The sequence below is a fragment of the Protobothrops mucrosquamatus genome, unplaced genomic scaffold (genome assembly GCF_001527695.2).
Source record: "Protobothrops mucrosquamatus isolate PMUCROS unplaced genomic scaffold, P.Mucros_1.0 scaffold4154, whole genome shotgun sequence".
Taxonomy (NCBI): domain Eukaryota; kingdom Metazoa; phylum Chordata; class Lepidosauria; order Squamata; family Viperidae; genus Protobothrops; species Protobothrops mucrosquamatus.
This window is the reverse complement of record NW_015390080.1, coordinates 34,720-47,653: the sequence shown is the minus strand read 5'-3', so window position 1 is coordinate 47,653 and position 12,934 is coordinate 34,720. Positions and strand designations below refer to the sequence as shown.

The 12,934-nt window shown below is 38.2% G+C and overlaps 1 protein-coding gene across 1 annotated transcript in view; it reads left to right on the top strand.

Moving 5' to 3' along the window:
- LOC107298632 (fructose-1,6-bisphosphatase isozyme 2) overlaps nucleotides 1–9,369 on the top strand; it is a 31,592-nt gene extending 22,223 nt beyond the window's left edge. Inside the window, exons 6-7 of the mRNA XM_015828009.1 lie at nucleotides 7,413–7,532; nucleotides 9,087–9,369. Of these exons, the coding sequence (XP_015683495.1) occupies nucleotides 7,413–7,532; nucleotides 9,087–9,281 (315 nt within the window). The 3' untranslated portion in view covers nucleotides 9,282–9,369. The remainder of the gene's footprint in view (nucleotides 1–7,412; nucleotides 7,533–9,086) is intronic.
- Nucleotides 9,370–12,934: the final 3,565 nt, after the last annotated feature.

Here is a 12,934-nt window from a genome sequence, read left to right as displayed (position 1 = left end):
AGGAAAGAGAAAGAGGAAAGAGAAAGAGAGAGAGGAAAGAGAAAGAGGGGGAGAGGAAAGAGAAAGAGAGAGAGGGGAGAGGAAAGGGAAAGGAAAGAGAGAGAGAGAGAGAAAGAGGAAAGAGAGGGAGAGGAAAGAGGCATAAAATAATTCATTTGCATTTAATTGTAATGGTTCAAAGAATGTTCGGAAAAATGTTTGGCCCTCCAGCACGTTCACTTCATCCAATCTGGCCCTCTTTGAAAAAAGTTTGGACACCCCTGCATTAATGCATTCAAGGAGAAAACGTGTTGTCTAAAAGCATTGGAAGACCTGAATCTAAGTAAGACTCCATTCAATAGCAAATCGTGCTATTTAGCAAAAAGACAGACATCTGTTTTAAAAACATTACATTAGCTCAAGAACAAAATATAAGAAGGCTACTCCCAAAGTGCATCCATTATAGAATTGTGAAATATATAGCAAAAAAGAATAGTGATAGAAAAAGTTTTAATATTGGGTGCTGGATGAATTCCATAGTTTAAACTGCCACAATACATTGAACTATTGATACTATAGTTGCAGTCTTACATGGACACATTTTTTTCAGGACAGTGGGACTTATTTCCTTGAAAGACTGAGCTCATAACTATTTTTATTTTATTTTTTTACAAAATATGTTAGCATTTTTAAAAGAAATCCAGCTTGCTATCATGCAAAGCATCACCTTACATATTTATTTCCGGGAAAGTTTCTGAGCTTACATATATAGTATCACTGACATTCTTCAAAAATAAAATGAGGGTATGTCTGAAGTGGTAGAAATATCTTGGGAGCTCAGGGTTGACAAGGATAAATTTACTAGAATGGTCTAGGATACAGATACTCAGTGTTTCAGCTGTGATCGGGCATTTTCATGGAAGCAATTTTGTGCGAACACCTATAACATACTAAATACATCCATATCCATCTATTCTTTTTTGGGGGGGGGGGAGTAAGAAACTTTTTATACAGTAGAAAGCACAGAAAATGAGCTAGGAATAAGGAATTATGAGCCCAGGGAATTAAACAGATGAAAAAAGATAAGAAAATAATGCTTTGCTAAAACTAGTTTGTTTTTTTTCTTCTCATGCCTTTGAGTCAGTCTTGATTCCTGGCAACTACCTGGACAAATTGCTGGAGCTTTCTTGGCAAAATTTAAGGTGTGATTTGTCATGGCTTCCTTCCTAGGGCTGAGAGAAAGTGACTGTTCCAAGATTTGTGCCTAAGGCAGGATAGGACTCATGATCTCTCAATCTCAGCCCAGTGCTCTAACTACTACACCCTGCTGTATCGGAATCCAGAAAACTGTAGCAAAAGCAAGTGTAACCAATAACTTTGATTAATTTAAAACTGGGAGGAGAGAGGCAATCTTTCCCTCACTAGCACTAAAACCCAGTTGGGGCTACATTACTATTTGGGGAAGAGGGGTACAGTGGTTCCATACTGGATCACACCAACCAGGAATGATAGATGTCTGCCTTTTCCCCTGAGTTTAGTAGACCATTTGTTTTATAAATGGATTTAATCTCATTTTATGGCTTCCACAATAGGTACCTGTTTCGCATTTCAAAATAATCAAAAATACTTTTGCCAGGTAATTAGAAAAGCCTACTAAGGCCAGAAAAAACCAGGAAAAAAAGGGAGTGTAAGGACTACATGTGCCCTAGGGCATGAGGTTGTTCTGCTTTAGAGAAAGAACACAAAGACAGTATTATGTAGATGGCTTTATTTACCCTTCATGGGAACCAATCCTTTGATATTTCCTATTCCAAATTCATGAATAGGATGTTGTATAATATGGTAAATTTGGATTCTGAACCATACTTCTGTAATTGTGTTTTTAAGGTTTAAGGTTCCTCCCTCCTTCCTTCCTTCCTTCNAAAAGATGTGAGAATCAAGAAGAAAGGAAAAATCTATAGTCTTAATGAAGGTTATGCAAAGTATTTTGATCCTGCTGTGACTGAGTATTTACAAAAGAAAAAATTTCCTGAGGTAATTTACCATTTGACTCCCGTTAATTACAAGTAGTAGTACTTGGTGTATACATATTTAATATAGTTTAGCTTCGTATCTCCCACCGAGAATTTTGATTACAGTTGCATTAATGCATTCAAGGAGAAAACGTGTTGTCTAAAAGCATTGGAAGACCTGAATCTAAGTAAGACTCCATTCAATAGCAAATCGTGCTATTTAGCAAAAAGACAGACATCTGTTTTAAAAACATTACATTAGCTCAAGAACAAAATATAAGAAGGCTACTCCCAAAGTGCATTCATTACAGAATTGTGAAATATATAGCAAAAAAGAATAGTGATAGAAAAAGTTTTAATATTGGGTGCTGGATAAATTCCATAGTTTAAATTGCCACAATACATTGAACTATTGATACTATAGTTGCAGTCTTACATGGACACATTTTTTTAGGACAATGGGACTTATTTCCTTGAAAGACTGAGCTCATAACTATTTTTATTTTATTTTTTTTACAAAATATGTTAGCATTTTTAAAAGAAATCCAGCTTGCTATCATGCAAAGCATCACCTTACGTATTTATTTCCGGGAAAGTTTCTGAGCTTACATAAATAGTATCACTGACATTCTTCAAAAATAAAATGAGGGTATGTCTGAAGTGGTAGAAATATCTTGGGAGCTCAGGGTTGACAAGGATAAATTTACTAGAATGGTCTAGGACAGTGGTTCTCAACCTTTTTAATGCCGCGACCCCAACCGGTCGTAAGTTGAGGACTAAACCGGTCATAAGTTGAGGACTAAACCGGTCATAAGTTGAGGACTAAAACGGTCGTAAGTCGAGGACTACCCAATCGGTCATAAGTCAAGGACTTTCCCTGCCCAGGAGCGCCGCGCATGTGTGGTTCCGCCCCCTGCGCCGGCCGAGGCATAGCTGGCAAGCGGCAGAGACGGAGCAGGCCGACCACCAGCTGGCCCAGCTCAAGGGAGGTAAGGCACCCGCTGGAAAAGGGGAAAAAAATGGCGGACAAAAAAAATGGCAGACAGGCTTGCTTGGCAACCCCCATGAAATGGTCGATCGACCCCAAATGGGGTCCCGACCCACAGGTTGAGAACCACTGGTCTAGGATACAGATACTCAGTGTTTCAGCTGTGATCGGGCATTTTCATGGAAGCAATTTTGTGCGAACACCTATAACATACTAAATACATCCATATCCATCTATTCTTTTTTTGGGGGGGAGTAAGAAACTTTTTTATACAGTAGAAAGCACAGAAAATGAGCCAGGAATAAGGAATAACGAGCCCAAGGAATTAAACAGATGAGAAAAGATAAGAAAATAATGCTTTGCTAAAACTAGGTTTTTTTTCTTCTCATATCTTTGAGTCAGTTTTAATTCCTGGCAACTACCTGGACAAATTGCTGGAGCTTTCTTGGCAAAATTTAAGATGTGATTTGTCATGGCTTCCTTCCTAGGGCTGAGAGAAAGTGACTGTTCCAAGATGTGTGCCTAAGGCAGGATAGGATTCATGATCTCTCAATCTCAGCCCAGTGCTCTAACTACTACACCCTGCTGTATCGGAATCCAGAAAACTGTAGCAAAAGCAAGTGTAACCAATAACTTTGATTAATTTAAAACTGGGAGGAGAGAGGCAATCTTTCCCTCACTAGCACTACAACCCAGTTGGGGCTACATTACTATTTGGGGAAGAGGGGTACAGTGGTTCCATACTGGATCACACCAACCAGGAATGATAGATGTCTGCCTTTCCCCCTGAGTTTAGTAGACCATTTGTTTTATAAATGGATTTAATCTCATTTTATGGCTTCCACAATAGGTACCTGTTTCGCATTTCAAAATAACCAAAAATACTTTTGCCAGGTAATTAGAAAAGCCTACTAAGGCCAGAAAAAAACAGAAAAAAAGGGAGTGTAAGGACTACGTGTGCCCTAGGGCATGAGGTTGTTCTGCTTTAGAGAAAGAACACAAAGACAGTATTATGTAGATGGCTTTATTTACCCTTCATGGGAACCAATCCTTTGATATTTCCTATTCCAAATTCATGAATAGGATGCTGTATAATATGGTAAATTTGGATTCTGAACCATACTTCTGTAATTGTGTTTTTAAGGTTTAAGTTTCCTCCATCCTTCCCTCTCTCCCTCCCTCCCTCCCTCCCTCCCTCCCTCCCTCCCTTCCTTCCTTCCTTCCTTCCTTCCTTCATACTTTTCCAAGTGACTTTAATAGATTGAAATAAAATTAGTCTTGAAGGTAAAGGTTTGTTCTCCGAGCTTGTGTGTTGGTTCCCAAATGTTTCATGACCAGGCTAGGTAACATCTTCAGCCACATTTAGTGGATCTCCTAAACTCCAGTGAAGATATTATCTCGCCTAATAATGAAATGTTCAGAAACCAATCCACAAGCTTGGAGAACGAACCTTCACCCTCATCCTACACCCGAGCTACAAATATTCACCACTATTGCAAAATTAATCTTACAAAGATATACATGGTTTAAATCAGCAGCAGATGGTTTTTGTGTGCTTCTCTCAAGTGCAACAGCAACTCACCTCATGATTCATTTTTCAGCCAAATAAGAACTCTTCAGAAAAATGTATTTTTTTTCCGGTTGCTTTAGTTGCCCCATTTGTCTGATTCAGAACTTGACCTATAAACTTGAATTTTGTTTGTGAAATTTATCACAAAAGAATCAGAAACAAAAACCAGGAAATGACTTCACTCTATTACATAGTATCTGGATTTTGGTGACTTTACCTTGGTTTATACCTGTTTCATAATCACCTGTACATTTAGTGCAGTTCATGGGCAGGAATTCCATGAAGCCAGCAGGTGTGACTTTGTTCAGTTTACTGTAGTTCAGGACGACATTATTTCACATTTTCACAAATACATATATTTGACTGAAACCAGGACAGTGAGGAAAGAGAATCAGAGAGGGACTGGTTTACTTACTTTCTTTTACACAACTGTACAATATTTTTTATTTTTTACAAAATTGAACAGACAGATCTGTAAATCTTAGACAGCCACTGCTGTGATCCTAATCATAGTGTTGATTAAACAGCGTATTGCAATTGATTGTGGTTTGATTCATTGGAATTTTTTTTTATAGATACTTAAATGATCTCTCCATGGCCGGCATCCCTTAGTTCATTTTTTCTCAGCCTTTGCTCCTATGATTGTAGAATCAACACCCCAAAATTCCAAGTCAGCCATGGCCATTGATGAGAATTTTGAGGCGTGGAATAGAGAGAAGGCTGAAAAAAGTCAGAGAAGGCTGATTTTGTGTAAGAATATGCTGTATTTTTCTTCTCTGATCAGGTGATTAGCTATCTAGGGTAGAAAACAAGAGGCATAGTAGGAGTTCCTTAGCCTTGTAATCTATATGTAGAAAACCACTAAAACCACTGTACTTGTTCTGTAGGGTATTAACCAGTAGAATTGCAGTGTTCTCTCTCCACAAAACTCACTGTGCATTGGATAAAAAGCATGTAGGTAGCTTTTGCCATTGTTGTGTTGTAAGTACGATTGTAGAAAGATTGGTAGGAAATGAGATTACAATCTTATTTACTCTATCGTCTTCGACTTAGCTGTACTTATTACATCACTGTCAACTGTAATGATCGGACACACATTGCTATTAAGTTCTTAAGAAAGGAGAACTGAAATCTTCCCCTAGATCTGGGGTCTGTAACCTTGACAACTTTAAGACTTGTGGACGTCAGCTCCCAGAATTCCTCAGCCAGCATAGCTGGCTGAGGAATTCTGGGAGCTGACGTCCACAAGTCTTAAAGTTGTCAAGGTTGCAAACCCCTGCCCTAGATCAGACTTTATGGCAATTATGGCAACTTTACAACCTGTGGACATCTCCCAGAATTCCTGAGCCAGCCCTAGATATTTTGTACTTTTTGAAACTCCCACCCATGCAAATTGCCCCATGGGTTGCTCGCTGCATCCTTTCTGTGTGAAATTGTTTCAAGAAAAAGGATACTTAAGCTTAAGCCACTGATCTGAAGCCAAAGCTATCACGTTATTTTAAAGAAATACAATTGAATCAAGGAATAACTTCGAAAGCTGTCTATTGAATTGATTTTCAAACCATCCCTTTAGGGGGAAAAAAGATATCCCTTTTATTCCAATTGCTGAAAGAAACTGCAAGACATAAAAATGATCTTTGCTGATATTATAGAAGGAATTGACTTCTTCTTTGTGGCAACCCCTGAAATAATGGAACACTGCCATCATGTCCCCCCTTGTCCTTCTTCATTAGACTAGACATACCCAATTCCAGCAACCGTTCCTTATATGTTTTAGCCTCCAGTCCCCTGATCATCTTTGTTGCTCTTCTCTGCACTCTTTCTCAGGGCTTGAAAACATTTAATACGATAGTCTGTTTTGCCAGGGATACAATATTGCACTGGGTCAGAGATATTAGGGTATGATATTTTGCCACATTTGGATTTCTGCCAGCCAAAAAATTGGATTGATATTGTGGGAGATGAAAATATAGCCCCTTCCTCATATAACAAGATGAAGCTGGAACAAACCTGAGATAGGCCCCACAGTAGTGATTTAAAACAAAGCTTTAACTCTATATTGTTTCACAATACGGACATATTATTTGCAATCTGCTGAGCTTTGTGCAATATGAAATTGCAAAGTTCTGTGTACATTTAGAACATAAGGACTAGAACAGTAAGAAATAGGGAACTGAAAGTAGCTATGCGGGTTCCAATGTACATGGGTATATGTGGAAAGTTATGTTCAGCAGAAGGTCAGCAGGAAGTCAGTAGGAAGTCAGCAAAAGCCAGCAGACCATCTGCCTACAGCAGACATGTCAAACTTGCGATGTCACGTGATGTCGCGCAATTTATTGGATCTTTTTCGCCATTGCAGGCAATGGGGTGGGCGCGGCTCTGGTATGATAAAACCGGCCCACGGGCCAGCAGTTTGACACCCCTGGCCTACAGTCTTAGAACGAGAAAGGGTATAAAGGGTTGGGACTGAACCTAATTGATTTGCCATTGGCCTATAGCTGTCCTTTTGGAATCTGCTATGCCATATGGTCCTCATTGCAATGGGTTATTAATGTAAGTGATGTTGTGTTATTATGCTTGCTATGTTCCAAATCATTAGCAAAATAAACCTCTGAATCTTAAAGTAAGAATTATTGTTTTGTGTTGCTGTTTCTTGTCTTTTCCATTGGGTTTTTCCACGACAATATGGAACTTACTTCTATGTCCAGAATTCCATGGATACAGAATTACTGGAATTACAGACTAGGTATTTCATTGTTTTTCTTCCCTCTGAATTATGCCTCAGATTAGGTTCGGGTTTGCACTAGCAGGTAATGAGTACGAACAACTCCATTCTGATATAATCTGTATTTCTGCTTTACAGGAAGGAATATCTCCTTATGGAGCCAGATACGTAGGCTCCATGGTAGCTGATGTTCACCGTACCCTGGTGTATGGTGGGATATTTTTATATCCAGCTAACCAGAAAAGTCCCAAAGGAAAGGTAGGCTTTTAATTTAAATTGACTTATTATAAGAAAGTACATTTTTAATGAAAAAGGTGGGCGTTTTTGTTCCTTGGAAAATCAGGATTTAGAATTAGAGAATCAATTGACACAAGGAATCACAAGGAATCCAATAAATGCAGTAAAAATTAGGAATAGGTATATAAGAAAAAATTGCATATTATTATTTATTATATTTATATGTTGCCCAATTCCCAGCAACACTTATTATTTGGGGAAACCCCCAATGTATCACAATATGCTATATATGTGAGTAAATGTGTTTAGGATTACTTTGCACAGTTATTAGAAAATTAATCATAGCACCACCAGTAGAGACTAATATGAAAATTATATGACTTCATTGTTTAAATAATGGCATTTGGCTTATGGCTTCAATCAGTCTTTGAATCTGCTGCTGCAATTTTCTAAACCTTGACAAGGTCCTCATGAATTCAGGATTTCTCATTTTTAGTTACTGTAGAAGGTGATAATAATGTCAAATTCTCTGGAGAGAGTAAGAGTTGATTTTAAACAGCAGCAGAAATAATTTGTTTTCTAACATGTTCATTGCTAAGTTTTCTTAGTTAGTCCTGGAACATTTTAAACTATAAATTAGTGTTGTGCAGGTTTACAGATCATTTTGAAAGCTACCTAGTGAAAAAAAATCCAAGTACACAATGGTTGAACTACCGTGTTTCCCTGGAAATAAGACCCACCCCCAAAATAAGCCCTAGCCTAATTTTTTAGGGCGGGTTTAATATAAGCCCTATCCCAAAAATAAGCCGGGGGATGGGCGTGGCTAGAACAAGAAGTGGCGAGCATGCAAGGGCCAACGGTGTCCAGCAGTAGTCACAGCCTGCCGGCCCCTTGGCGCAGCACAGGTAAGTTCGAGCACGAAGGCAGAGGCAGGGGGGAGGCAGGCAATCTGGACATGCTGCGTGACCGCCTGGCTCACAGGAAGCTTGTGGGAGGCTTGTGGGCGGCACCAGCAGCAGGCAGAGGAAGAGGCACGGGGGAGGCAAGCAATACCAGCGCAGCCACAGGTAAGCCGAGAGACAGTGAGATGGAGTGGGCAGCACGTCAGGATCGCCTGCCTCCCCCCCGTACCTCTGCCTCTGCCTGCTGCCAATGTCGCCGCGCAAGCCTCCCACGAGCCAGGAAGCACATCCAGATTGCCTGTCTCTCCAAAATCTTAGGTAGAATTTATTACCAGGGAATAGTAGGGTTAGATCTGGACTTTCTGCATGTAAGACTGTTACAAAACTATTGTTCTTCCTGATCATGCTTACTCTTTGCTATAGAAAAAACAATTCGTGTTCCTATTGAAAGGAATTGGAAAATTAATTTGCACTGCACTGCATTTATTGGTGTTGCGATTTAAAAAAACAACAACAGCAATGCCAGGTCTTCAAAACTGACAGTTGATACATGTATGAGTGTTTATAAGTTGCAAAACTGTTGTGATTAGGTATGAATTCTTCAACTGCTTCTTAAATAGTTTCAACAAATTAGATTAAAGTGAGAATAATGGGTTTTCCGCTTCTATTCTAGCTGCGGCTCTTGTACGAATGCAACCCCATCGCTTTTATCATTGAACAGGCTGGAGGAATAGCTACTACAGGCACAGAAGCGGTGTTGGATGTAAAGCCAGAGTCTATTCATCAGAGAGTCCCTTTCATTGTCGGTTCTCCCGAGGATGTTCAAGAATACCTTGCATTTGTACAGAAACACCAGAAAAGCAGCTAGTGCAGTGGTGGGATTCATCCAGTTCGCATCAGTTCGGCAGAACTGGTAGCTAATTTTTTATTGCCCAGGCCCAGAATGGACTTCCAGAAGCGGCATCCACACAGAGAACTGGTTGTTCACATATTTGAATCCCACCACTGAGCTAGTGGCCCTCTAAAGTGCCCCATCTATTTGCGTTTGCATTATGCTCCGAAAAAATATGAACCTGCAAAGTGAAAGAAATGTCCAATCTGATGATCAAAATAAGAAAGGCATTGTTCCCCTATATTTTTTTTTAAAAAAATCTTTCCTTTAAATAAAAATATCAAGTTGAACATTTTTAAAGAAAAAACAAGAATCTTTTTGAATGAATTGAGTACCATCTTTTCTCAGGCAAGCTTTGCATGTGGAAGTTCACTCCTCGTGTCTAGCATCAAGTCAGCTAAATAATGAACTCCCACATTGTCCTCTCTTGTGACCTCTGGAGTAATGGGTTTATCTCTCCATTTAGACTTGATCAAAACAATAAAAATATGTTTTTTTCCCCTAAATGGTATGTCGACTCTGTTGGGAATTTTGCATTGCCAGCCTGGCCTAAATCTGTACAAATTAAAATGGTTTTTCATTATTTGTTTCTTGTTTTTTGTTTTTCACATATATTTTGCAAACCAAACATTTAAAAGTTCATTTTACCTTCAGCCAGCTAACACAAATAACTCATATATCTTTAAAACTCTCCCAATTTGTTTTTTTCCTCAAAATATGAAGGATTGATTGTTGTGCTTATATAGCAAGATGATTCTGGTACCTTGATAAAAATTTAAAGAGAGATTCCAGAGCAAGAGTCTAGTACTTAACTAAGGTTTACTGTTTCTATTCAGTTTGGACTTGTTTAGAACCTTCGATATGACCCTACTGCTGGATAATCATGTAACCACATCTAGAAGAACTATCTTATTCCATGGAAGATTTCCAAATGATTCATGTTGTTCCTATTTTATGTACATTTGGACCCTACAGTATGTACACCTGTAACAGAGCTGTTTAATAATATGTGTAGCGCTCAAAATAATGATTTAGAATAAAAGAGTATCGCTGCCTATATTTTTTACAATTAGAAAAGTGCTCTTCTTAGTATCTTTTGACAACTGAGATCAACGCTTTCTGCATCTCACGAAATTGGCTTGACTTCTCAGTAATTAATCTTTGAGGATCTGTAAGAGTCCCTAGTTACCACAGCTTGCTATATCAACTGTTTTATACAGAATTCCAAGCTGCCTGATCAAGTTGAAATCCCAAATCCTCTTCTTAATATTCTTTTAAAGGATAGAGATATAAAAGCTATTTGGGTATGTGTGTTAACCTGTTTTTGCTTCATGAGCAAAAATTGGCTTCCTTTGGCACTTTTTTCTGCATACTGTATTTTTCCCTCCAATGCTCTTGAACTGAGAGAATGACAGAGTGACTAGATTAGGGGTGTTCAACCTTGTCAACTTTAAGACTTGTAGACTTCAACTCCCAGAATTACCAGCTGAGGAATACTGGGAGTTGAAGTCCACAAATCTTAAAGTGGCCAAGGCTGGAGACCCCTAAACCAGATCATTCTACCAACCTACTGAAAGTAAAAGCCATATCTTCTCATCCTAGTAAATCAGGGGTAGGCAACCTTGGCTCTTTTATGACTCGTGGACTTCAACTCAACTTCAACTATGCTGGCTCAGCAATTCTGAGAGTTGAAATCCACGAGTCATAAAAGAGCCAAGGTTGCTCTTTTAGTTTAAAGCCATATTATTGTACTACCTGATTCTCCTTTGAAGATATCCCTCTAATTTCAAATAACATTAAACATTGTTCTTCAAATCTTGTTAATGTTCTTGATAGATGATTATTATTGCACTTGAAATGATAACTTCTGTAAGATATTTCAATTTTTCAGTCATTGGTGGTTACTTCTGATTTTAATGTGGACATTTTTTTTCCATTTTTCCAACCACATACACACAATTGTTTACAAGATTTAAATTATGAGCTTATTGAAACAATTGAAATCAACAGGAGATAATGCAGTATAGTACAAGCAGTGCCAAGCATAACAACAGAAATTTCCCACTTACCCTTCTGAAACAAACAGCTATAGCCATGCATACAGAAGAAATAGTAAATAGTAATGATCTTGCCTTAGATGAGTCCTAGGATTTGTGAGTGTGGTTTCAAAAAATACTGTATACTGAATAATAGCTGGAAAAACAGCACAAAGTATGACAAGAGAAATTATCAACCAGTACCATGCCTTTTATGTATTCTATGATAACCTTTGTCTTCTCAGTACTGCAGTACATGTAAGGGGAAAGATAGTGGCTTATTCTCTCAATTCTATATATTTAATAGGTTAATAATAGGTTTTCCAATTAGGAGCATATTTGCAGCATGTTTATTGTTGCATTGAGTCTATCACTATTTGAATGTGAGGGGCTAATTGAGATCAGAGTATTTGTTTTCTCTGAGCAACTCCATGTTCAAGGTTCACTGCCTTTGAGTGCATGTTTTTTTAAAGAAAGTAGACTAAGTGAATCTCAATGTTGTGTCCAGTTCTTTAGTAATTATCCATCTCTCCTTCCCAAGAAACAAAGAGGAACATTTATTTTGAGAAACCTCTTAAAGAAAAAATGTGGAATCTTAAAATGGCAGCAGAATCCTTACGTACAAGTTTGTTTTGCTCTGACTATTCTGATTATATCAGCAAAATTGTCTGTGACTAGTAATCAGCTGACTGTAGGTTGCCTGAAGCCTGAACATCTCCTCTGCAAAGCTATTGTTGATAGCTTGAGTCTTGCTAGCACAAGTTTTGCTGGAAGAAATACAATTTATACAAGACAGAGGGTCATCTAGGAACAAGGATTTAGGAGAAATTTACAATAATTCTATTCAATTTTATTACAGATGACTTGATTTGTTTGGTTTGAAAAATAGCCTCTATTCATTTCAGATAATCTGATTTTTTTTTTCTTATCTTCCAGGGAAGTAAGTGAAATTGTCAGGACTGCTAATATGAGCATGCACATACCGTAACTAGAAACCCTCTTCATTACAGCTTTAGCAATATTACTCACTTGCATTTATCTTCTTAGAAAAAAAAATCTCACAATAACATACTTAATATCTTGTGTTGACACCTTTGATTTATTTCATTTGTGGGCCAAAGGCAGTCTCTATTCTGTTTTGATCTTCCATATTACTTAATTTTTAAAAGATTTCATTATTTGAACTCCTGATGTGTTTGGATTGCAATATTTAGAATTCCCAATCAGTATATCCTACATATCCAATCTGAACAACCAGAGGACATAAGGTTGCTATATTACGTATTTTATGGATTATATTCATTCAACCCAGTGCCTGGCCTGCCAAACAGCAGCCCCCTAATATATTGATAACTCTGACTCTGTTGGCCTTTTAAAAGGTCCTTAAGATCCATCTCTGGGTGGTTATACTAACCATTCTGTGTTGTTATATACACACCTAATTTTGACCCCCAGGCTACTGGTCAGTGTGTGTGGTTGTGCATGTATATGTGTGTGCTCTTTTGTTTTTCCCAAGCTTTTTATGTGTATTTATTTGCTGTTTTTAAAGAGTGGCATGGTAGCCTATGGCAGGGGTCCCCAACTCTCGGGCTG